General features: G+C 39.4%; 1 protein-coding gene across 2 annotated transcripts in view; it reads right to left on the bottom strand.

Moving 5' to 3' along the window:
- The window catches only part of LIMS1 (LIM zinc finger domain containing 1), a 159,283-nt gene extending 137,124 nt beyond the window's left edge, over nucleotides 1-22,159 (bottom strand). Inside the window, exon 1 of one of the 2 annotated variants that reach the window (XM_035001905.1) lies at nucleotides 21,864-22,159. In XM_035001905.1, the coding sequence (XP_034857796.1) occupies nucleotides 21,864-21,895 (32 nt within the window). In that variant the 5' untranslated portion in view covers nucleotides 21,896-22,159. The remainder of the gene's footprint in view (nucleotides 1-21,863) is intronic. The other variant, XM_035001907.1, reaches the window with a different exon arrangement.
- Nucleotides 22,160-26,344: the final 4,185 nt, after the last annotated feature.

Below are 26,344 nucleotides of genomic sequence, written 5' to 3'. Positions count from 1 at the left end.
TAAGAATATATATTAATATGGAAAACTGAAGGAGTTCACAAGAAAAAATGTTAATGTTTGATCTAAAAGATTTCACCTATTCACCTGGAAGCCTCACTGATCTATAATATAGCATCTTCCCAGGTCAAATAACTGTTCCTGCACTAAGTCCTAAGGAAGGAAAGCAATATGTGCACAGTATTGTACAAATACTTGTACTTGCACAGTATTACTGCAATTATGAAAAGCTGAAATAATCCTTCAACTCTAATTTACTGTTTCCTGTAAAGTATTTTATTAGCATTTACTCGCATATTATTTCATGCAGTATTTAAATAAATATACTTCACTAAACTAAAAAACCACATATATCAAATAAAATATACCACATTGTTATTCATTCATTTGACTAGTATTTACTGAGTGACTATTATGTGCTATGCATTGTTATATGAGCTTGGGATACATAGGTATCCCAAAAAGCCTAAGTAGCTTCTAGTAGGACAATGCTACATTCTTAGAACTTAACCTCTTTATCAAAATATACCTAAAAAACCAACCTCATATTTCGACTTGCATACCATTTGTTCAGCTAATCCCTAGCAATGCTTCCTCCTGGAAAGCATGAGTAACACTAACTGAGCATAAGAGAATTTCATCTCTAAAAAGTTCCCAAGCACTGTATCCTTAGAGTTCCCATCACCCTCTTAATCACTCTCACTTGCTGTAGGCCTCACATTCCAGAACCTGTCACCACAACTTCCTTCATAGAAAGCACTCTAAATGACCAAATATATTATCAGAAAGAGATGTGGTGTTTATTTTAAAAATCAAAAGGGCTCAAGTTCAGAAAACTCTTCTTTTAAAGTCTAGTCTCACGGTCCCAAAATGACCTTTGTGGGGGGAAAAAAAAGACCTCTGAAATTCTGAGGAATCATTGGAACTTTTATCTTTTTTCAAATTCAAGATATTAAGCATCACTTTTAACACTTTACCAACATCTTTTGTCATCATTAGTAACATTCCCAAAGGGAAAGCACCTGAAAGTACTGGAAAACCCAGGTTTAAATAGAGTAGCAAAAATAAAGTAGCTTTCGTACAACTATATAATATATAAGTACTCATGGTTAAAACATTCTATTAGAAAGCATTAAGAAATTGCCTTAAACAGACATCTGCAGATGTTTCATGCTTTGTACAGATCTGGAAAATGTCCAAAAGACAAAAAATGCTCTCATTTTGAGATGTGAGTTAGCCAGCATTTAAAAAAAAAAAAAAAAAAGCACATTAGGTCCAGAAATGCCATTAAATTATTTCAGACATTAGCCTTCTACCCACCTCAAAGTTACAGCATTGTAAATCTGCTTTATCTTATAAAACAGATAACCTATATCCTATACATATATCTTCAAAACATTTTTTAAAATTTTATTTTATTTTATTCTGTTATATCAGTCACCATACAGTACATCATTAGTTTTTGATGTAGTGTTCCATGATTCATTGTTTTCGTATAACACCCAGTGCTCCATGCAATACATGCCCTCCTTAATACCCATCACTGGGCTAACCCATCCTCCCATCCCCCTCCCCTCTAAAACCCTCAGTTTGTTTCACAGAATCCATCGTCTCTCATGGTTCGTCTCCCCCTCCATGTCCCCCCCTTCATTTTTCCCTTCCTTCTCCTAATGTCCTCCATGCTATTGCTATGTTCCACAAATAAGTGAAACCATATGATAATTGGCTTTCTCTGCTTGACTTATTTCACTTAGCATAATTTCCTCCAGTCCCATCCATGTTGATGTAGAAGTTGGGTATTCATCCTTTCTGATGGCTGAGTAATATTCTGTTGTATACATGGACCACATCTTCTTTATCCATTCATCTGTTGAAGAGCATCTCGGCTCTTTCCAGTTTGGCTATTGCGGACATTGCTGCTATGAACATTGGGGTGCATATGGCCCTTCTTTTCACTACATCTGTATCTTTGGGGTAAATACCCAGTAGTGCAATTGCTGGGTCATAGGGTAGCTCTATTTTTAAATTTTTGAGGAACCTCCAAACTGTTTTCCAAAGTGGCTGCACCAACTTGCATTCCCACCAACAGTGTAAGAGGGTTCCCCTTTCTCCACAACCTCTCCAACATTTGTTGTTTCTTGCCTTGTCAATTTTTGCCACTCTAACTGGTGTAAGGTGGTAGCCCAATGTGGTTTTGGTTTGAATTTCCCTGATGGCTAATGATGAACATTTCTTCATGTGTCTGTTAGCCATTTGTATGTCTTCTTTTGAGAAGTGTCTGTTCATGTCTTCTGCCCATTTTTTGACTTGATTATTTGTTTTTTAGGTATTGAGTTTGAGAAGTTCTTTATAGATCTTAGATAAGCCCTTTGTCTGTAGTGTCATTTGTAAATATCTACGCCCCCAACATGGGAGCAGCCAACTACATAAGCCAACTGTAAACCAAAATAAAGAGTTATTTTGACAATAATATGTTAATTGTAGGAGACTCAATACTCCACTCTCAGCAATAGACAGATCATCTAAGCAGAAAATCAACAAAGAAACAAGAGCTTTGAATGACACACTGGACCAGATGGACCTCATAGATATATACAGAACATTCCACCCTAAAACAACAGAATACTCATTCTTCTCGAGTACACATGGAACTTTCTCCAGAACAGACCATATACTTGGTCACAAATCAGGTCTCTACTGATACCAAAAGACTGAGATTATTCCCTGCATATTCTCAGACCATAATGCTTTAAAACTGGAACTCAATCACAAGAAAAAGTTTGGCAGAAATTCAAACACTTGGAAGCTAAAGAGAACTCTGCTCAAGAATGTTTGGGTCAACCAGGAAATCAAAGAACTTAAACAATTCATGGAAACCAATGAGAATGAAAACACATCGGTCCAAAACCTATGGGATACTGCAAAGGCGGTCCTAAGGGGGAAATACATAGCCATCCAAGCCTCACTCAAAAAAACAGAAAAATCCCAAATTCACCAACTAACTCTACACCTTAAAGAACTAGAGAAAAAGCAACAAACGATGCCTAAGCCACGCATTAGAAGAGAAATAATTAAGATTAGAGCAGAAATCAATGAATTAGAAACCAGAAACACAGTAGATCAAATCAACGAAACTAGAAGCTGGTTCTTTGACAGAATTAATAAGATTGATAAACCACTGGCCAGACTTATCCAAAAGAAAAGAGAAAGGAGGGGTGCCTGGGTGGCTCAGTCGTTAAGCGTCTGCCTTCGGCTCAGGTCATGATCCCAGGGTCCTGGGATCAAGCCCCGCATCGGGCTCCCTGCTCCGCGGGAAGCCTGCTTCTCCCTCTCCCACTCCCTCTGCTTGTGTTCCCTCTCTCACTGTGTCTCTCTCTGTCAAATAAATAAATAAACTCTTTTAAAAAAGAAAAGAGAAAGGACCCAAATTAATAAAATTATGAATGAAAGGGGAAAGATCACAACTAACACCAAGGAAATAGAAACAATTATTAGAAATTATTATCAACTATATGCCAATAAACTGAGCAGTCTGGATGAAATGGATGCCTTTCTGGAAGACTGAAACAGGAAGAAATTGACAACCTGAAGAGGCCAATAACCAGTAACGAGATTGAAGCAGTGATCAAAAACCTCCCAAAAAACAAGAGTCCAGGGCCTGATGGATTCCCTGGGGAATTCTACCAAACATTCAAAGAAGAAATAATACCTATTCTCCTGAAGCTGTTTCAAAAAGTAGAAACAGAAGGAAAGCTTCCAGACTCATTCTATGAGGCCAGCATTACCTTAATCCCCAAACCAGGCAAAGACCCCATCAAAAAGGAGAATTTCAGACCGATATCCCTGATGAATATGGATTCCAAAATTCTCAACAACATCCTAGCTAATAGGATCCAACAATATATTAAAAAAATTATCTACCACAACCAAGTGGGATTTATCCCCGGGATGCAAGGGTGGTTCAACATTCGCAAATGAATCAATGTGATATAATACATTAATAAGAGGAAAGAGAAGAACCATATGGTCCTCTCAATGGATGAAGAAAAAGCATTTGACAAAATACAGCATCCTTTCCTGATTAAAACTCTTCAGAGTATAGGGATAGAGGGAACATTCCTCAAGTTCATAAAATCCATCTATGAAAAACCCACAGTGAATATCATGCTCAATGGGGGAAAGATGAGAGCCTCTCCCTTAAGATCTTCAAAACATTTTAAACATAGTGTTTTGTTTTGTTTTGTTTTTTATCATTACCCTCAGTTGTGTAAATATATTCAGTCACCTGAAATGGGCTAAGTGCTAACAGAACTTTCCAGATATCACTGGGCTAGTCACAAAACTCTTACTTTCTTGGACTCATTTTAAAACAGAAAACTAGTTTTTAGCCATGTTTACAAAGGATTCATGACTATTACAAAAATATCACTACCCACACTCCTAAAACAAAAGGCTGCTCATTTGATGGATGAATTACTCCATTTTAAGATTCTAAAGAAAACTACATGATATTCCCTAAAACATGCTTCACTGCGACAAAAATCTACATTGTATTCCAAAGAAAGACCCAAGGGAATCCATTGATGTATTTTAATGTGTGCAATGACCCTAAACTGTGATATTTTGTACACCATTTTCCCACACACTCTCTAAATGAGAAAATTTGAAAGTAGTGAATGAATATTTATTTTGTTCTAAATTTTCCCATTAGAATAAGAGACAGAGGCATTCAAGTCAAGCCTGAGGAATCATGCTAAATTTTAATCTACATTTATATGCTTTAGCTGAGTAGAAGGCCTAAGTTAAAATGCCAAAGGTCCCTTCTTTAATTACAGGCTTAGCACATGTCATTTTAATATGACTACTTCTGTTTTTATCTGTTTTTATGTGAGTGTTTCTGTCTCTGGGAGCCCAGGACCAAAATCTGAACCACTACCTCAGAGGGTGTCCAGCCACTTGGAGCCAGCAGTTGGCAAGCCTGTGCTGAAGATTCTCTCACCACCATGTTCTAAGGTTTGAAAAAGACAGACATTCTCAAGCTCACCAAATTCCACTTTTCCCCCACACTATCCTTCAGTGATGACATGGAGGACGCTGGTAATTCCCAACCAAGTCCTGCCTGGTTGTGTAGCACCCTGGAATATGACTGGTCTCCCTCCCAGCAACTTCAAGTTCAAACCCATGATCACTAAGTGTGGAAGCACACCAGTTGCGTGGGAAGTCAGAGTCTAACTGCCATTTGTAATCCAAAGAGTGAGGAAAAAGCTTTACTCAAAATGTGTATATATTTTAAAGGTTTTATTTGTTTGTTTATTTATTTATTTGAGAGAGAGAATGTGCATGAGGTTGGGGGGGAAGGGCCAAGGGGGAGGGAGAGGAAGAGGTAAAGAATCCCAAGCAGACTCCCTGCTGACTGCAAAGCCCCATGCGGGGCTCCATCTTAGGACCCCGAGGTCATTATCTGAGCCGAAACCAAGAGTTGGTCACTTAACCCTGAGCCACCCAGGCACCCCTTAAAATGTATATTAAATCTAATTTCAAACACAACTCTACCTGATGAAGTCCACCATTCTTTCTTCTTATCATGTAATGAAATCAGAACTCTAAATCAGTCCTTTAATCTCCTCAGTTGCACATTAGTCATATTATAGTCAGAAAAGGCATCTATTGAAAAGGAGAAAGTTTTGGGGCGCCTGGGTGGCTCAAGTGGTTAAACAACTGACTCTGGATTTTGGCTCAGGTCATGATCTCAGTGTCGTGAGCTCAAGCCTGGTTAGGGCTCCATGCTCGGTGGGGAGTCTGCCTCTCTCTCCCTCTCTCTCCCTTTGCCCCTCCCTCCTGCTTGCACTCTCTTTCTTTCTCAAATAAATAAAAAAAATCTTAAAAAAAAAAAAAAAGAGAGGGGGCACCTGGGTGGCTCAGTTGGTTAAGCCTTTGGCTCAGGTCATGATCCCAGGAGTCCAGCTCCCCTCTCTGTAGGGAGTCTGCTTCTCCCTCTGCCCCTCCCACTGCTGGTACAAGCTCTCTCTCTCTCTCTCAAATAAATAAATAAAATCTTAAAAAAAAAAAAAACTGGAGAAAATTTTAATTAAAACACAAGCATCATTCAGGAAATGTTGCTTTCCATTAAAAAAATGGACATAATTATCATTCAAACGATTTGCAGGTGCTTTTAAAAAGTCTCCATAAGCAACTTATTTTGCCCTTTACAGATTTTTTTCCATATCTCTCATTGGACAACATTTTAAACTCTACGTGATATTCAACATGAAACTATTTCTACCATTGCCTTTTTTTTTTTTTTTAAAGATTTTATTTATTTGACAGAGAGAGAGAGACAGTGAGAGAGGGAACACAAGCAGGGGGAGTGGGAGAGGGAGAAGCAGGTTTCCTGCTGAGCAGGGCGCCAATATGGGGCTCAATCCCAGGACCCTGGGATCATGACCTGAGCTGAAGGCAGACGCTTACTGACTGAGCCACCCAGGCTCCCCTCTACCACTGCCTTAAAAAGGGTCACCTAAATTAGAGACAGGTTTGCTAAGTAATGAACAGCTAGGCTTTGCTAGTTCAGCTATAAACGACACAAACATTAACTACATCCTTCAATGGTGTGGCAATTGGCCAATAAACAGAGATCACTAGGTGTGAGCAGAAAGTTATCCACACTCCAATGGGCTTCCAGATACCACCTTAACCAAAGGGCTCACACTGCAAGAGCAATACTCTTAAAAAGTAGAGAGGCAGCCTGAGAATGAGGTAAAAACACTGGCCCAAGAGAATGTGGGATGTCAACTCTAACTGAAGTGCTTGTAAAATGAAAAGTATTACGTAGGTACCATGGACAATGTACTTTTCTGAGCACAGATCTCATGCCCAGTATAGTACAAAAGTGATATATGGTAAAGTAACATACATATTATTGAGTAGGGGACTGGACTCTATTATATAATAACATTTGCAATCTGTCAAGTTGTACCAGTGGGTTATCAAATTAGTCAACTGGGAGAAAGCTTCTCTTTTTAAAAGTACTGCAGCCTGGACATGAAATGTCTTAAACAATATCACCACTTTGCAACCTCTTAATGAATTAATGATCTAGACTGAAAGTCTACACAGTATGGCCTGCCGCCTATTTTTGCATGACCTATGAGCTCAAAGAGTTCACATTTCCACATTAATTAAGGAATTCTTCATTTCTCCATTTTTGTCAGCAACACACAGAGTGCCTAACGTGCTAGGCACTGTTCTAAATGTTTTATACATGGTAACTTGTTTAACGATGACAATCACAGGAGATGAGTACTATTACCTTCATTTTACACATGAGGCAGAGAGAAGTCAGGCAATTACCAACAGGTAAGAAGCTGGGATATGAGCACAGACAGTTTAGCTCCAGAATCAATGCTCTTACTCTCCATGTGTGCCATTTCCCATTTGGAATGTCTAATTGGCACAGATCAGTGAAAACATATGGCTCTTTTCATTTCAGTAAGGTGGAAGGTATACTAATGTCAATGGGCCAGACACCCCAGATAGAAAAACCATTATTCTTTAAGTCAGTTACGAGATCCAAGCTCCAGTTCCTCCTGTATCAGCCTTGTACTCTGAATACATATTTTAAATTTCCAAACCTCCAGTTTGTAGTGTGAAAATAAGAATGTTCATACTTCTCTAACTCATTCGTTTACTTATTGAGCACCTGATGTCAGGCAGTCTTGCTGGATCTTAGAACACAAAGGTGAATGGAGAAAAATCATTTCCCGGAAGGAAATCAGAGTCTAAAGTGGAAAATAGCCCCTTACGTGCTATGTGACAGGTTTTACACCATAGGAGTTACTGTATGTTAAGAATAAACAACGTAGTGGAGAGAAAGACATGTGTAACATTTCCCTGGGTGAGGAGAGGGAAATGTATGATCAGGGATAATATCATGGAAAAGATGATTTTTGAAATGAATCTTGAAAGATTAGGAATACCTCTAAGGACACAAAATGTTGGGGAAACAGGGTATGTAAAAACATGAAGAAACAAAAGAAAAAGATAAGTCCTAATTTCAAACAACTCTGAAAGTGTAGAACACACATCTCCAGGGCAGTTGGGGGTAGGGGTGGATGAATCTCAAGTGGAGCTAGAAAGGTAAGGACTGGGGAACAAGACTAAATATGTAATCAATTCCAAAGCACTGCAGAGCTAGCCAATGGTTCTTAACATATTCTTTATTAAGTACAGAAGTCATGATTGACAGTCTGACGTCTCAGTTGATGCAATGCCAGCAATGTACAGCTCCAGACAATCTTACAACGTGGGAGCCTTTCCAAACACGTCAGAAGCTCTGAAAAGATTATCACTGAGTTCTGCTGCAGGAGCACCTGAGATGGAATTATAACTTTTCATGCAAAATGTCAAATTTTAAACACTCTAATTCTCAATTAGATATTCTGTATCTGGAGAAGCCAGCCTCTGTTTTTGACAGAAACAGAGAAATCTGAGCTACAGTGTTCTTAAAAAAAGACCTTTCAACCATTCCCTTTTGAAGACATGAGGGTCCAACACAGGGAGTCTGGATTACCCAGATAACCACTTCAATGTCCTATATCTCTCTGCTTTTGGTAAGTGAGGCAGGAAATGAACAGCTCAATAATTTAATTCAGGTGTCCTCAAAACACATTTATTTTCCCTACCCTATCTGACTCTCCATTTTACTCTTAGAGAATTTCCATGAAAATTAAGAACAAGCATGGTCTGGGAAAATTATAGCAGTATAATAAGTCCATAAAAGTTTCAGTGGGGAACAGATGGAAAAATGATAACTGTTGCCCATTTAGGCAAACATGCATTTTTAAAAATTAAATGTTTTGGGACACCTGGGTGGCTCAGTCAGTTAAGCATCTGCCTTCAGCTCATGTCATGATCCCAGAGTCCTGGGATCGAGCCCTGTATTGGGCTCCCTACTCAGCGGGGAGCCTGTTTCTCCCTCTCCTGCTCCCCCTGCTTGTGCTCTCTCTCTCTCTAATAATAAAATCTTTTTAAAAAATTAAATGTTTTAAGATCATTGTAGATTCACATGCAGTTCTAAGAAATTATACAGAGATATCTTACATACACTTTACCCAGTGTCTTCAAATGGTAACATCTTACAAAAATGTAGCACACTAAAATCACAACAATGATACTGGTTTACAGTGAAGATACACATTCTATCACCACAAGGATCCCCCATGTTGTCCTTTCATACCCATACCCTACTTCCCTCCAACCTCTGTCCCCATCCCCATCTCCTCTTAACCCCTGGCCACCACTAATGTTTTCCATCTCTATAATTTTGTTATTTAGAAAATGTTATATAAATTGAACCACACAGTATGTGACCTTTTGAGATTGGCTTTTTATTTCATTCAGTATAGTGCCCTTAAGGATCTCAAGATCCATCCAAACTTGTACAAAAATCAATAGCCTATTCCTTTTTATTGCTGAATAGCATTTCATGAGACAGAGGAACTACACTTCATTTAAGCATTTACCTGCTGAAGGACATCTGAGGTGTTTCTAGTATTTGGGCATTAAGAATAAAGTTGTTTCCTGGATGTTAAACCAATCTTGCATACCTGGGATAAATCCCATTTGGTCATGATGTGTAATTCTTTTTATACTTTTTTGGATTCAATTTGCTAATATTTTGTTGATACCTTTTACATCTATGTTCATAAGAGATACCGGTCTGAAGTTTCCTTTTCTTGTAATGCCTTTGTCTGACTTTGGTGTTAGGACAGTGCTAGCTTCATAGAAAGTGTTGGTAGTTGGAAGTAGTCCTTCTAGTTTTATCCTCTGAAAGACTGTAGAAAAATGGCATAATAGAATTCGCCAGTAAACCCATATGGGCCTGGAGTTGTTTTAGAAGATTATTATTTATTGATTCAATTTCTTTCAATAGATACAGGCCTATTCAGATCATCTATTTTTTCTTGTGTGAGTTTTAGAAGATTGTGTCTTTCATGGAATTGGTCCATTTCTAGTAAATTATCAAATGTGTGGGCATTGTTCATTGTATTCCTTTATTATCCTTTTAATTTCATTAGGATCTGTAGTGATATCCCCTCTTTCATTTCTGATATTAGTAATTTATGTCCTCTCTTTTTTTCTTAGCCTGGATATAGCCTTATCACTTTTGTTGAACTTTTCCAAGAACCAGCTTTTGGTTTTATTGATATTCTCTATTCATTTCCTGTTTTCAATTTCACGGATTTCTGCTCTAATTATTTTTCTTTTTAAATATTTATTTATTTGGGCATGTGGGTGGCTCAGTTGGTTAAGCGACTGCCTTCGGCTCAGGTCATGATCCTGGAGTCTCTGGATCAAGTCCCACATCTGGCTCCCTGCTCAGCGGGGAGTCTGCTTCTCCCTCTGACCCTCTCTCCTCTCATGCTCTCTCTCACTCTCTCTCTCAAATAAATAAATAAAATCTTTAAAAAATAAATATTTATTTAATGTTATTAAATAATAATAAATACTAAAATATTAAATAAATTATTAAATATTAAAATAATATTTAATAAATATTGATTAATTAAATTTAATTAATTTAATATTAAATATTTAATTAATATTTAATAAATATTAAAATATTAAATAGATATTTATTTATTTTAGAGTGAGCATGAGCAGGGGAGGGGCCAAGGGAGAGGAAGAAAAAGAATCCACAAGCAGACTCCCTGATGAGCTTGGAGCCCAATGAGGGGCTCGATCCCAGGACCCTGAGATCATGACCTGGGCTAAAACCAAGAGTTGGATATTTCCTATAAAGGCAAAATGTCATTTTTTTCCTCTGGCTACTTTCAAGGTTTTTTTTTTATGTCTTTAGTTTTCAGAAGTTTAATCATGTGTCTTGGCTGGAATTTCTTTGGGTTTATCCTGTTTGTGGTTTACGCAGCTTCTTGAGTTGGTGCATTTACATTTCTTGCCAATTTGGGAAAATTTTCAGCCATTATTTCCTCTAGTATTTTTCTACCCCACTCTCTTTCCCTCTCCTTTCAGGATTCAAATGACACAAATATTAGCTCTTTTTTTATAGTTCCACAAGTCCCTGAGGCTTTGTTCCCTGCCCCCTCACCCCCAGGGTCTATGTTCTCTCTGTTGTTCACACTGGGTAATTTCTAGTATTTTAATCTTCCAGTTCACTGATTCTTTCTTCAGTCCCGTTCAGTTGAACCCATCCACTGCTGAGCCCTCCACTGAACTTTTTATTTTCATTATTACATTTTTCAGTGGCAGAATTTCCATTTGAATCTTCTTTATATCTTATCTTCTATTTCTTTGTTGAGGCTTTCTACGTCTTCATTTGTTTCAAGCATCTTCACAGTTGCTTACTGAAACATTTTTATTATGACTGCTTTAAAATCTTTATCAGATAATTTTAACATCTCTGTCATCTTGGTGCTGAGATCTATTTATTGTCTTTTTTTCTTCACTTTAAGATTTTTCTGGTTCTTGATATGACAAATGTTTTCCTAACAAAACATGAATATTTTTATTGTGTTATGAAACTGGCTTTTTCTGAAATCTCTCTAGCAAAAGAGCTCCCTCATTACTGCCAGACAGAGGTAGAAATATGGGCTCCTCATCTGGCCTCTGTTGACACACAAGACGGGAACTCTTCATTAATGGTGGGCAAGGATGAGTTTTAGTACCCTACATTGTCTGCACTGACACTGATAATGGGGCGGGGGGTGGTAATTACCAGTGAGGATGAAAGTCCTGATTCCCTAGTTGGCCTCTTGCTGACCCTACCATGACAGGGGTGCTGGGAGTGTCAGGTTCCAGCCTGGTGAGGATGAAAGTCTAGGCTCCCCACTTGGACTTCACTGGCATGAGTAGGGATGTGACCACAGTTTTTCACGGGTGTTTGGCTGGAGTAGAGCACATACCATCTAAATGTTTTATGTCTTATTAGACTTTCTCTCTCCTGGTCCTTGGCTAGAGAGAGCAGTCCTTTGTTGTGGCTTTTTGGTCTGCATCTGGTGGCATTTCCAGACTGCCAGATTCTTCAGGTCTAAGATTGGAATATATAAAGTAAAAAGAAAACCCAGAGAACTGACCATGCTGCTGGGGCTGATGAACAACAGAGACTAACATATTTATCAATCTATCAAACATTTAAACCTTACTTAGATCCCAATTCAGAAAAACTACAAAATAAAATGGATGCTTGAGATAAATGGAAAGTTGAAAACTAACTGGGTAGTTGATGATATCAAGGAACTGTTAGTACTCTTTTTCAGGTGTGATAATGATGTTGTAGTTATATTTAGACTTTTTTTTAGAAGAGCCTTTATTTTTTAAGGGTACATATTAAAATCTTTATGATATGACATAGGAAAGAAAGGAATGAAAAAAGAGAGGAATCAGTCAAAGATTTACCATCAGGCAATAACTACTGAAGCTGAGTGGTAGCACATGGGGATATATTAGTCTATATTTTATATATGTCTGAAATTCTCCATAACAAAAAATTTTAAAGTACAGATTTCATGACATTCCCCCCCCCAAGAAGTATGAGAATAGGATGAATAATCTGCATTTAGTATGAACCCCATGTCGATGGTCTGCAGCCCATGTTCTGAGAGTACTGCTATACTGGATTCAACGTTCCAAATAAACCAGCCTCAGGTTGAACACTGCCATGACCGATAGGTCTCTACCTCGTGGGAGAGCTCAACAAACATTTGACTGATCCTCACATATTAAGTAAATAACAATAAATCTACAGTAACTGGTGACAAATGATCGTTTCCTCCTTTAAATTTCTCAAAGGCTTTTAAAAACTCCTCCTATGCTACTTGTATAGACAAAGTGTGATCCCTCACTATATTATAATGATATGCTTCAGAACCCACAGCACAGTATACACAATGAATGCACACTGAATTGGAACTATGTCTTCAAATTTGTAAAAACTATTTTAGTACATGCAAGCATAGCCAAGAGTTCAAAATTAAAATAGCAGACATTTGTGTGTTGCACACAAGTACCTACACACTAAATTTAAGTAAAGAGTTTAATCTTATCCAGTATGTTCTCTAGGAGGCCAAGAAAGAAAAGACTAACAAGAGGTAGAAGCAGCCAGGGAAGCCATCTTCAGGACAGAAGAGCTTAGGCTGGGCCTTGAGCACAAGATTTGGAACCCTCTACCCCACAAAAAAGGAAAAACCAAGTTCAGAAAGAAGTACTGTGGTATGTCTGGCAATAATGAAAAGATGAGTAAGAAAAGAAAGAGTAGTGGGGAATAAAACTGGATAGGCTGGTTGGCATGCTAAGGTAAGAGAAAAACCTTCAAATCTCAGCAAAGAACTACAGAGAGCTCTGACCAACTGAACAGTGAAGTGAATGGAGGAGCCACAGACCTCTGGGGGGCACGACTCATGTGTGACCTGGTGAGTTCTTCACCTCTTGAACTTAGTACCCTCGTCTGTAAAATAGGCATTAAACACTCTACTTCGTGATGTGGCTGTGAAGGTAAGATCTGTTACACAGATGTTCAACACCTTTAAAGTACCTTTTGTCAAAGTAGGTAATTAATAAAAAGTGGTTACCACTAAGAAAGCTTTCAAATGAGTGGCCTGGCAGTGAAATGAAATTATCTAAGTAGGGATGACTAAACATCGTTTGAATTTCTTCCCAATGTTCCGTGGGTGTTGGGTCTCTGCCACTAGTACACATTACACTGTAGAAGTAAGTTAAACCAAATGTGAAAGTTATCTTGTCTTACTCAAATTTCGGTGGCTTTATTCAAAAGATGTCACAGGCACTAAGCAGAACCAGCTCTGAACTTTTCAATTCACTAACAAATGAAGGAATAAAAGGAGAAATAAAGTTCATTTAAATCTAGTTTGTTTTTCTTTGGACATTTAACAAATTTTGATTTAAGACATTCCTTTACCTTCAGAGATAACAATTTGGCCGAAAAGATTAGACATATCTATACTAATAACTGTAACACAAAACAAGCTGGTCGGGCGCCTGGGGTGGCTCAGTCGTTAAGCGTCTGCCTTCGGCTCAGGTCATGATCCCAGGGTCCTGGGATTGAGCCCCGCATCGGGCTCCCTGCTCAGCGGGAAGACTGCTTCTCCCTCTCCCGCTCCCCCTGCTTGTGTTCCCTCTCTCACTGTGTCTCTCTGTCTGTCACATAAAAAAAACAAAAAAAAACAAAAAACAGAAGCTGGTAACTACCACAAATGAAGTCAAAATGCTTGGGGAGAGCAGATACAAGCTCCGAATCCCTAACTCCCCAACCATACAACACGGGCTCAATAAATGTTCCAGAAACTCATTATTTCATGGGAGAAGTGGCAATTCTGTCCCAAATGCCAAGAAGACACAGGAGAAGATGATTTTCTGGCCCAAAAGAACAGCATGAGCAAAGACACAGAGATGGGAAACACTAGATGTTTTCAGAAAATGGCAAACAGGTGAGAGTTTAGTGAAATAAAGACTAAGGGAATAGTGTATGACAAAGCTATCAGACAGGCTGGGGCCAGACCACAGAGAGCCTTAAACTTTAGGCTCTAGAGTTTGGACTTTATTTGGCAGGCAATTAAGAAGTCTTCTTAATATTGTGAAAGGTAGAGTAAAATGACCAAAGTGGTGCTTTAGGAAAATCTGGAGCCAACATGAATGATAGAATAGTTAAACTGAGAGATACTCGAGAGCTGGGACCATGTCTTCTCTGCCTTTTTGGTCTCTACAGTTGCACCTGCACCGCACCTTGCATTGAGGAATCTGCTGCATTGAGAAGAAGGAGCAACAAGCTGTGGGAGAGGCAGCAACTGCCCACGCTCTCTCCCGTGCTGTATTAGTAAAGCAGATTCCATAAGGGGTAGCAATGTGCCCAGCTTTCACAAAACAAAACCAACAACTACAACATTTGCCAATGAGAAATAATTTACAATCTGTTTAAGCAGCTGGTGTATTTGTCGCTTAACTGATGCATCAGTAAAGAAGTCTGTCAACAGGAAAGAATCTCTCAGACTGTGCCATGTGGGGGCAGTGGACATGGGTGGGCAAGAAGACCCAAGTCTCTGGGAATGAAGAAATATAATCATCATCATGTATGCCTACGAATCCCATGTCCCCAGGAACGCATTTCACAAAAGGAATCCACTTGAAAGAGAGTGACATCCAGGACCTTTGCAATAGAACAATTCTAAGGCAACATTTAGTAATTCATTCAGACATTTCCAGAACCACTATGTTAATGGGGCTCAGAAATATCAAAGTCTCAGCCCTCAAGGCACTTAACTATAGATAGGAAGATAAAATATATATGTAACAAACTCTAACAATGCACTTTGAATGAAGTAACAGAACAAACTAGTGTAGTAGAGCAGAGAGGACTCCACACTACCTTCAAAATTTGGGCTCTAGTCCTACCCCTACTATTAACTCACATTGTGGCCTTGAATAGAGGTAAATAAAATTACCTCTCTATGCAACTCCTGACTTATAAAATAAAGGAAGAGTTGAGTGGACTACTGTAGTAGACTCACAAAAGTGTTGAGTACATTAGTAGATTGTAATTTTTTCACATATGAAGCCATTTTTTAAATGCTAAGTAAATTTCTTAATCTTCATGTTACTGTAATTGTCTTTTCAGTATATGCTAACAAAGAGCATATACTACAAAAATGCTACCACAAATCCTATAACACCTTTAAAAGAATCTGTACTTTATCAACGTTTAAACAATAAACAGGAACGCACACAGAATTGTGTGTTCCACCTCAAATGTTTTAATATGCATATGTATTTTATTTTGTATTCTCTAAAGTCTTTCCCAGCCTTAATATTGTTATCTTACACTCACTTGAAAGATAATCAGAACAAGGGTGAAAAAGAAGTAAGGAGTGAGAAAGAGAAGTATGGATTCAAAGAAAATTCTACGGTAGGAACTCTGCAAGAATGTGGGTATAGAGAGTGAAGGAACGGAAGAAATCGCAAGTGACTGTATCAGTGCCATTAACAGTGAAGTCAGAAGTTGTAAGCTTGGAAAAAAGAACCAGGATGATAGAAAAAATCAACATCAACAACTATAGTTACCATTAACTGAGCATCTACTATGTTCCTGGCATGATGTCAGATTCCATGCACATGGTTAAAAAAATCAAAACAGTACAAAAAGGTACACAGTAAAAAAATTTTCCTCTCATTCTAGATTCCTAAACTCCTTAGATTCCTAGACACCCTCTCGGGGGGCAACAATTATTAACAGTTTCATTTGTATCTTTCAGAAATGTTTATATTGGCCTGCATATTTAATTCTCACAACAACTCTCTGAGATAGACGGTATTACTTTATAAATTAAGAAAATAAGCCTTGGGATGCCTGGATGGCTCAGTTGTTAAGCGTCTGCCTTCAGCTCGGGTCATGATCCCAGGGTCCTGGGATCAAGCCCCGCACTGGGCTCCCTGTTCAGTGGGAAGTCTGCTTCTCCCTCTCCCATTCCCCTTGCTTGTGTTCCCTCTCTCACTGTCTCTCTCTCTGTCAAATAAATAAATAAAATCTTAAAAAAAAAAGAAAATAAGCCTTAAGGAGGCTGACTTGGGTAAGGCCATAGAGCCATGAAGGGACAGAGCTGGGATCAGAACATGGGCCCAACCATCCATGCACACACCCACTCAGGGATCTCCTACAGAAACACTGGCACGGATGTTCAACGGACTTGAAATAACAAAAAACTGGAACCAAAATGTCCATCAAGGGCTGGCTATATAAATCTATCACATGTGTACTGTGAACTACTATACAGCCATTAAATCTAAAGTTAAAAAATTATGGTAGATCTAGATATGCTACACAGGAAAACATGTAAGACAGCTTATTAAATTAAAAAAAATAATTGCCAGAAATGAGGAAACATTGTTTAATCGCCTGGAGTTTCAGTGTGGGATGACGAGAAAGTTCTGGAGATGGCTAATGGCAATGGCGGCACACCAGTGTGAATGTATTTAATGCCACTGAATGCACACTGAAAAATGATTAAGACGGTACATTTTGTTATGTAGTAGTGGTTCTGTTAGGTTTGTAGTGGTTCTTCTCTCACTTTATCATACCTACCCCTCAGACATCCTGGTAAGACTCCAGACTTCAGGTGTCTCCCACCCCCAACATATCTGTCAGCATTCAAACTCAATTTCTAGCACCCTTTTCCTACCCCACACAGAACACACAAATTCAGAGCCTGATTTATCTGTAACTTCCCAACCCCTATCTATGTTAAATTTTCTTGTGGACTCCTCAAACTCCAAAATATGCTCTAACATGAAAAAAATAAAGAAATATGCAGGAAAATGCTTCCTCCTCTCCCCCAGTGAACTCCAGTGTGGAAATGTCTGATGAGATCAAATAAAAGAGAGATGATGTCAGTATGAGGGGGGGTAAAACCACTGTGGGGCAGAATGCACAATGTGTGCAGCAGGTAGAGCAACCCTTGCTTCTCAAGTATCTTAAAAATGAAATTTTTAGAAGGTAACATGGCAACAGTCCAGCATGTAATGTAGATGATATTCCTGTGGGTGGGAAACCACAGCTTAAAGCATAATTACAAGAAATGTAAAATCGACAAACGGCCTGAGATGTTTTGCCTTCTATTTAAGTACAACCTTAAATAAGAACATGACCTACACTGGGGTTTATTTAAATGATTATCTGAAGAACAAACATAACACTACTAAAAATAGAGACTCTAGGGGCGCCTGGGTGGCTCAGTTGGTTAAGCGACTTTGGCTCAGGTCATGATCCTGGAGTCCTGGGATCGAGTCCCGCATCGGGCTCCCTGCTCGGCAGGGAGTCTGCTTCTCCCTCTGACCCTCCTCCCTCTCATGCTGTCTCTCATTCTCTCTCTCTCAAATAAATAAATAAAATCTTTTAAAAAATAAATAAATAAATAATAAAAAAATAAAAATAGAGACTCTAAGAGCAAAGCTTTGCTCTCCCATTATAGATCTGCTTTAGCTGTTGAAGCTTCTCTGACCAAATGGAGGGGCAGAAAGGCCCTCTCTAGGAGCTCAAGTGCTGTACCCATATTTGCCAAGAGAAAGAGCTGTCCAGAAGATGGTGCCAGGGGTCACCATAGAGGAAAGGGATGGGAATGATAATATGTGGAATCCAAAAATAAAAAATGAACAAACCAAACAGAAACAGACTCATAAATACAGAGAACAAACTGGTGGTTGGTTGTGTGTTGGGGGAGGGGGCGGTGTCAGGGTGGAGGACTGGGAACAAGGGCAAAACAGGTGAAGGGGATTTAGAGGTACAAACTTCCAGTTCTAAAATAAGTCAAGGGGGGGGCGCCTGGGTGGCTCAGTCGTTAAGCGTCTGCCTTGGGCTCAGGTCATGATCTCAGGGTCCTGGGATCGAGCCCCACATCGGGCTCCCTGCTCGGCGGGAGGCCTGCCTCTCCCTCTCCACTCCCCCTGCTTGTGTTCCCTCTCTCGCTGTATCTCTCTCTGTCAAATAAATAAAAATCTTTAAAAAATAAATTAATTAATTAAATAAAATAAAATAAGTCAAGGGGATGAAAAGCTCAACAGAGGGAATATAATCAATAATATTGTAGTAACATTGTATGATGACAGATGATAACTGCATTTATTATTGTGGTATTTTGCAATGTATGGAACGGAACTGTCTAATCACTATGTTGTATATTTGTATATCTGAAACTAATATAACGTTGTATGTCAATGATAAGACTTTTTAAAAAAAATTCAAAGACAACAGTCCTGATTGATTATTTTCTCTAAGCTTGTAGGGCATGGAACAACCAGAACTGAAGGTTATCTTTCCACCACCTAATTTTCACTGGTTTTCTTAAAAGTGAAGAGCCCAACTTCCTCACCCATACAAAAAGGCACAGAGCACTGAAGTTTTAGTAAGACACTCAGTGCCATGACATTTTTCCTTTTCATTACAACACTGGCTATCTTGTCAGGAAAATCCTTAAGGGCAGAAAATTGCTTTTTTTCGTAGTGGTTCTTCAAGTCTTAGTAAGTCCCACTAAAACACCCCCAAACTAGAGAGCACACAGAACAACAAGCCTTTAATACGTATTTTAAGAAAAATCTTTCTATATAGTCTTTTAAAAATATACCAAATATCCACCTCCCTCATCATTTAGGATTATGTCATTACAGCGGTTCTCCAAATGTGGTCTCAAAACCCTGGAGGAGGTAGGGGTGGTGGAGGTATCTCCAAGACTTTTACAAGAGGTCTGGGAGATCAAAACTCTTTTCATAATACTACTAAGAAGTTCCGAAAAAGTTGCTGTAGCCTTTTGCACTGCAGTGACACTTTCACTGATAATGCAAAAGCAAAGGTGGGTATGGGTATAACATGGCAACATGAGGATCCTTGTGATGCTGGAACTCACTGTTCTATATTTTGACTATGGTGATAGACACATGCACCAACACTTGTGGTAAAATTACACAGAACTAAATACATATACACACACACAGATGACTACAACTGGGAAATCTGAGTAAGACTGATGGATTGTGTTACTACCAACATGGTTGTGATACTATACTACTTCTTTGCAAAATATTATTATTGGGGAAACTGGGTAAAGGATACACTGGATCTCTCTGAATTATTTCTTATAACTGCATGTGAATCTATAAAAATTCCAATTAAAGAATGCATACCCATGTTATTAGCAGCATTATTCACAATAGCTAAAACACAGACGCAACCCAAGACACCATCAAAGGATGAATAAATAAAACAAATGAATGTACACATACAATGGAATATTATTCAGCTCTAAAAAGTCAGGAAATTCTGACATGCTACAACATGGATGAACCCTGAGCACATTATGCTAAGTGAATGAAATAAGCCAATCACAGAGAGACAAATACTGTGTGATTGATTCCATTTATATGAATTACCTGGAATGTCAAAATCAGAGATAGAAAACAGAATAGGAGTTACCAGGGGCTGGCAGGGAGGGAGGAACAGAAAGTTGTTATTTAATGGGTATAGAATTTCAGTTTTGCAAGGGGAAAAGAATTCCAGAGATAGATGGATGGTGGTAATGGTCATCCAACAACATGAATGTACTTAATACAAAAGAAAGAAAGAAAGAAAGAAAGAAAATAGAAGAAAAAAGGAAAGGATTGCTAACAGCAAATTCAGGACGGGACGGGAATGAGATCAAGGAGGGACACTAGATCAGCTGAAGGGTCTTAAAAGGAAACAATCTGTATTCTTTATTCGTACTGTGTAGCCACTGTAACATTATTCTTTATATCTTATATCTTAAATTTTGTATCAACTTAATATTCAGTAAATTTTTCAAAAACAAAAAAATGTCCTGGATGAAGCGGTACAAATTATTAACATTATTAAATCTTGACCCTTGACCTTCTTGTTACTTGTGATGACAAGGGAGGGATGCATAAAGCAGTTCTGCTGCATACCAAAGAAGATGGTTGTCTCTAGGAAAAGCACATGTGTCACTGAGTGATGAGGTGAATCAAATGCTTTCTTCATGGTATACCATTTTTACTGGAAATAATAAGTGATAAACTATGGTTTTTAGACTTGTATTTGGCAGACATTTCTTGGAACTCAAAAAAGTGAGCCTGTCACTTAGGGGAAAACAACTGACAGTAGTTTTCTGCCAATAATAAAAATCAAACTTTCGAGTGAAATTCAGAATGGTGGGAAACTTGTTCCCACCGCTTGGAGTGTGACAGGTTCTCAATACTTACCAACTTTTCTAATGAAATCAGTGGTGATATTGACAAATATTATCTAGTGGTATTGTATGATGAAATGTGTCAGCATTTGGAAGATCTGCCTAACTCTATGAACCAATATTTTCCAACTGACAAACATATGATGTTACAATGGGTAACAAGTCCATTCACACTGCAAAACAGACCAGTGAATTTTTATGTAGGAGTGAAAAGTTCACTGGTAAGGCTTCAGATTCCACATCCAAACTAATCTTTAAGAAACTACCATTTATCTAGTTTGAGTGTAGTAGCAAAGAATATCCACAATTATCTGCAAAAGCTATTAAAACACTCCTCCCTTTCCAACTAGGTAGGTATTTGTGTAAGACCAGATTTTCTTCACACAGTTCAGTCAAAAAACACATCGCACTAGACTGAATGCAAAGCATTTAGGAAACTCTAGTTGTCCTTCTACTATGCCAGACATTTAAGAGATTTGCAAAATGTAAAAGAACACCATTCGTCGCACTGATTTTTTGTTTAGGAAAATACTATTTTCATAAAAATGTGTTATGTCTATTAACATATAACGGATTTACTGTTTCTTTAATGAATTAAATATTTTAAATGTCTCAGTTTTCACTTCTAATCCAGTAAATGTCTATAGGCATAACCATCACAAGCAAAAAGTTCTTTTATTTTTTAAAATGGGTGCTAAGACCAAGACGTTTGAGAGCCGCTGGTCTGTATAACGTGTTCCAACGGCTAGAACATGAACTATTCACTCAACAAACATCTGTTGTCGGGTGCTGTGCTAAGCCCTCGAAGTGTTTAGGCGACAGTGGACACGTCACCAATAACTAGTGGAACCTCTCACCAGCGGCCGCCAACCCGGGTCGGAGCGCGCCGCGGGGGTAGCGCGGAAGCGTGGCTGCGGGCGGCTGGGCCTGGGGGACGCTCTGCGCCCGGCTCCGCGGCCGCGGAGCGGCTCGGACGGAGGCCGGAGCGCGAGGAGAGAGGCCGCCCACCCACGACCGGCACCCAGGCCCCCGGGAAGGCCGGGGAATTGGTTCGCCGCCGACGTGGCGGGTGCCGAGCGCAGCGCAGTCGCGACGGCGCCCGTCCCCTACCTGTTGGTCATTCCTGCCGCCACGCCCAGCATCTCTCCGCAGTCGGCTTTCGTCCCTCCGCACCTCGGCTGCCCGCGCCGCTCCGACCGCCGTCTCCTCCCTCGCGCAGCGGCCGGCTACGGGCGGGCTGGCGGGCAGGCCGGCGGGCGGGCCGCGAGCAGGAAGGGGAGGCAGGCAAGGGGCGGGGAGGCCGCTGCCGCCTCCCGTCCTCAACCGGCAAATGGTTGGGCGCGCCGCGCGGGAGCGCGGGGCAGGGGCGAGGAGAGGTGGGCGCGGGGGCGGAGCCGCCGGCGCGGGAAACCCGGCCGCGTTCCCGCCCCACCTCCGGCCTTCCCTCGGCCCGGTTCCCGGCCTGGTTCCGCCACGGCCCCGCCCCCGTCTGGCTCCGCCTCAAACCCTCCCCTTCCCCGAGCATCGTCCCACCTCCGGCCGGTCCTCGGGCCCGCTCCCTCCCTAGCCTCCGCACAGTCCCCGGCGCCGACCCACCCCGCCCCCCAGCTCCTCTCCCCTCATCCCTGTCTGGCCCCGCCCCTACCCGCCCCCGCTTCTCGGCCCCGCCCCGCCCCCTCCCGACTTCGCCCCGCCCCGCTCCGCCCCCGCCCGGCACGCTCCAAAGACCGTACTCGTGGGGCGGGTACAAAAGCTCCACTGAGAGTCCTCCGGAACCGCAGGCTTGTAGGGGGTGTATCGCGACTGGCCTCCGCTGCTCCTCCCGGGTGACTGCACTGCACGCCGCAAGCGGAAGGAGCAGCCAGTGTTTTCCTTCTTCGAGACAGCTCTGATTCGGCTAGGCTGACGGACCGCATGGCTCTGCCAGAAGACTTTGGCCCAAGGTGTTGGGATTCCACTCTGTCTGGGTGAGGGGTCCTGAGAAGACTTCAGAAGATGGAGTCAGTTCACCGGACTCTCGGGAGAGGTCCTTGTCTGCACTGGCCACGACTGAATCCCTGGCACGTTCTGGGGAGTTCTCTAGGATTTCAGAGCGCTTTCAGATTGTGAATTTGGGAAAAGTTAACCTTTCTTTGAGACATTCCGGTCTTGTCTCCACATTGTTTCTTCCCTTACTGGTTCTCATCCTCTTCCCCCATTACCTCTACCAAAACCTGAAATCTGCCAAGGATGAATGTAGGTTATTTATACTGAGCATAAATATAGATGATCTCTTAAAGGTATCAGATTTTGTAACTAAATTTACTTTCTAATTATAGAAAGAAAACTGTTTCCCACCGTCTATGTATACGCGGGGTGGGCACTGATGCCTTTGATATCCTTATATCAAAATTAATTCTAAACAGAGCAAATGTTTACATGTTAAAAAAAGGCGTATAAAAATATTAGAAGAAAACACGGGAGAAAAAAATTAAGATTGCTGTGGAGAGATACTTTCCAAATAGGATATAAACCCTAGAAATCATAAAATTAAAGATTAATAAATGTGACCAAATAGGAATATTACAAGTCTGCATAGCAAACAAATAGCAACTAAAAAAGGTCTAATTTCCTTATTACAAAAGGAGTCAGTATGAAAAAGTTCAACCATTCAGAAAAATAGACAAGGTATATACACAGGTTTCCACAGAAAAAGAAAAATAGGAATGAGTTTTAAAAGTACAAGAAGGTGTCCAATATCATAAATAAAATTTTAAAACACCATTTTTCACATAAAGGCAAAGATTAGTTTGGCAATATGCTATTTTGATGAGAATATAGGGAACACAGACAGGTACTTTGATTTACTGTTGATGGGAGAGTAAATCTACACAATTTTTACTGAGGACAGCGAGGACTAGCTATCATAATGTAAAATTCAGCTCCGCTTGACCCAGAAAATCCACATTTTGGAATTTATCTTATAGATGTGTTACATGTACGTAAAAACAATGTACAAGTTTTAAAGATATCTGGGAAACTAATTATAAACTAAATGATATAATGACTCAGATTTTCTTTAAAATAAAATGTGGGGGGTGGGGGATCTAGGTAGGAGTGTCAGTGAAATAAAATTGGCCAGAAATTGATAATGTTTAGGTGGCTCATTGGTACATGGAGTTCTTCATATTAGTTTGCCTACTTTACTGTATATTTGAAATTCCATAATGAAAAGGTTTTTTTAAATGGAAACCAGAGAATTGTAAAATGAAAGTCTGCAGTTTCGTTTTTAGGAGCGACTGAGACAGTTTATTTAATCAGGATATTAATTAAATAAATTATAGTTTCCATATATAATACTACGCAGCTGTTAAAAAAGTAAGAATGGCTAACAAGTATATGGAAAGATGCTTAACATCACTAATCATTAAGGAAATGCAAATCAAAACCAAAATGAGATACCACTTCACCCCCATTAGGATGGCTACTATCAACAAGTGTTGGTGGGGATATGGAGAAGTTAGAAACTTGTGCACTGTTGCCAGGAATGTAAAATGGTGTAGCCATTCCATACAAAACAGTATGGAGGTTCATCAAAAAATTAAAAATAGAATTATCCCATGATCCAGCAATCTCACTTCTGGGTATATGTATCCAAGAGATATATATATAGCAGAATTTAAAGCAGGATCTCAAAGGGATATCTGTACACCCATGTTCATAGCATTATTCACAATAGTCAAAAGGTGGAAACAACCCAGGTGTCAATTTCAGGATGAATGGATAAACAAAATGGGTATATACACACAATGAAGTATTAGTTATAAAAAGGAAGAAAGTTCTGACACATGATACAACATGAATGAACCTTGAGGACATTATGCTAAGGGACATAAGCAGACACAAAAAGACAGATACTGTATGAGTCCACTTATATGCGGTAACTAGAGTGGTCAAATTTATGGAAACAGAGAATAGAATGGTGGACATCAGGGGTTGGGAGAGGGGAATGGGGAGTTATTGACTAATGGGTATAGCATTTCAGTTTTGTAAGATGAAAAAGTTCTGGAGGTTGGTTGCACAACAATGTGAATCTACTTAACACTACTGAACTGCACACTTTAAACTGATTAACTGGTAAATTTTATGCCATGTATATTTTCCACAATTTAAAAAATAAAGATAAGGCAGATGATACGTAGTAATAATGATCTCCGTGACATATTTTAATTAAGGAAATAAAGCAAAAGAGAAAAATTTGTTTAGTATGCTATCATAACACACACCCACTTGTATATGTAGAAATATCTGGAATGATAAGATATACAAGAAACATAACAGGAATGGAATCTGTAGAAGGGCTAAGGATTAAGAGTGAGAGGGGAACACGCACACAGTCTATATTTCCTTAATGGAGATTTATATCTCCATCAAAATTTTGTTATAAGACTGTAGCAATATGAGAAAATATGCAATGTGATAAATTGTATGGGATAAGTTAAAAATTTTATATATGGTGTGTGACTTATAAGTAGATTAAAATGCTTAGAAGTTGTGTTTTGCTTGAAAACAGTCTATGTGATGTTTTTCTACATTTCTGTTTTTCAGAAAATTACGTGTATTAATTTTTGGAGGAAAAATAAACATCAAAAAATTTAGAGGCTTTATTTTGTCTTGATTTCTCATCTCCTGACAACTTTCATCTCCCACTTCCTTTTGAACAAGCACTTATTTTTTGCATGTATATGATGCAATAATTAATCTTTTACTTCATCTTTAAAAAGGGACTCAAGTGCCTTGTTTAATTGTTGATATGCTTGTATTTCATAAAGCAGATTTCTTTACACAGTACCTTGCTTCCAACATGCTGTAGTTTGTGATCAGTTAATCTTGCTCTCATGTCAGGATACTTGGCTGAAAACTGTGGCTTCTTCTTGGTTTCTAATTGGTGGTTTTAAAGTAGTAGTTCATTTTTGTCATAGTTATCCTGTCTGTGGAATGTACTGTCTGGGGGAGATTACTTTTACGGTTGACCAGTGTCTGTCACAAAGACATGGAAAAAATATTGTCTGTAGGTCTCGAATGGTAAATTAAATTTCTTATTGCTCATATTTCTACAGTTTCCCAGGATGAAAACACAGATGTCCCCATGACTATTTAATTCATTTTTGTTCTGACTTTCATTATCCAGCTTTCAAAATGAAATTTGGTATTTGTAAGTTTGTGTATTATATGTAGGTGAATACGCACACACACACAAATCATGTTTTTGCAAGCATTTTGAAGGTTGTGTTCACAATAAACACTTATTTAATATGGTTTTTCTTTTTTCCAACTTCATTAATTTCCAACAGATAACTATATAATAAGAGGGCAGGAAACGGGCATTTATTTGTCCCAAAATAGTGGATCATCAACCACCATACTGCTTTCTGTGTCTATGAATTTGGTCATTCTGGGTACTTCGTGTAAATAGAATCATACGGTGTTCTTCCTTCCTTCCTTTCTTCTGTTTCCTTTCCTTTCTTCCTCCCTCCCTCCCTCCTTCGTTCCTTCCTTCCTTCTTTCCTTCCTTCCTTCCTTCCTTCCTTCCTTCCTTCCTTCCTTCCTTC

This window comes from Mirounga leonina, unplaced genomic scaffold, assembly GCF_011800145.1.
Source record: "Mirounga leonina isolate KUSES-001 unplaced genomic scaffold, KU_Mleo_1.0 Mir_125, whole genome shotgun sequence".
In the NCBI taxonomy this organism is placed as follows: Eukaryota; Metazoa; Chordata; class Mammalia; order Carnivora; family Phocidae; genus Mirounga; species Mirounga leonina.
This window is presented reverse-complemented; position numbering and strand designations above follow the sequence as displayed.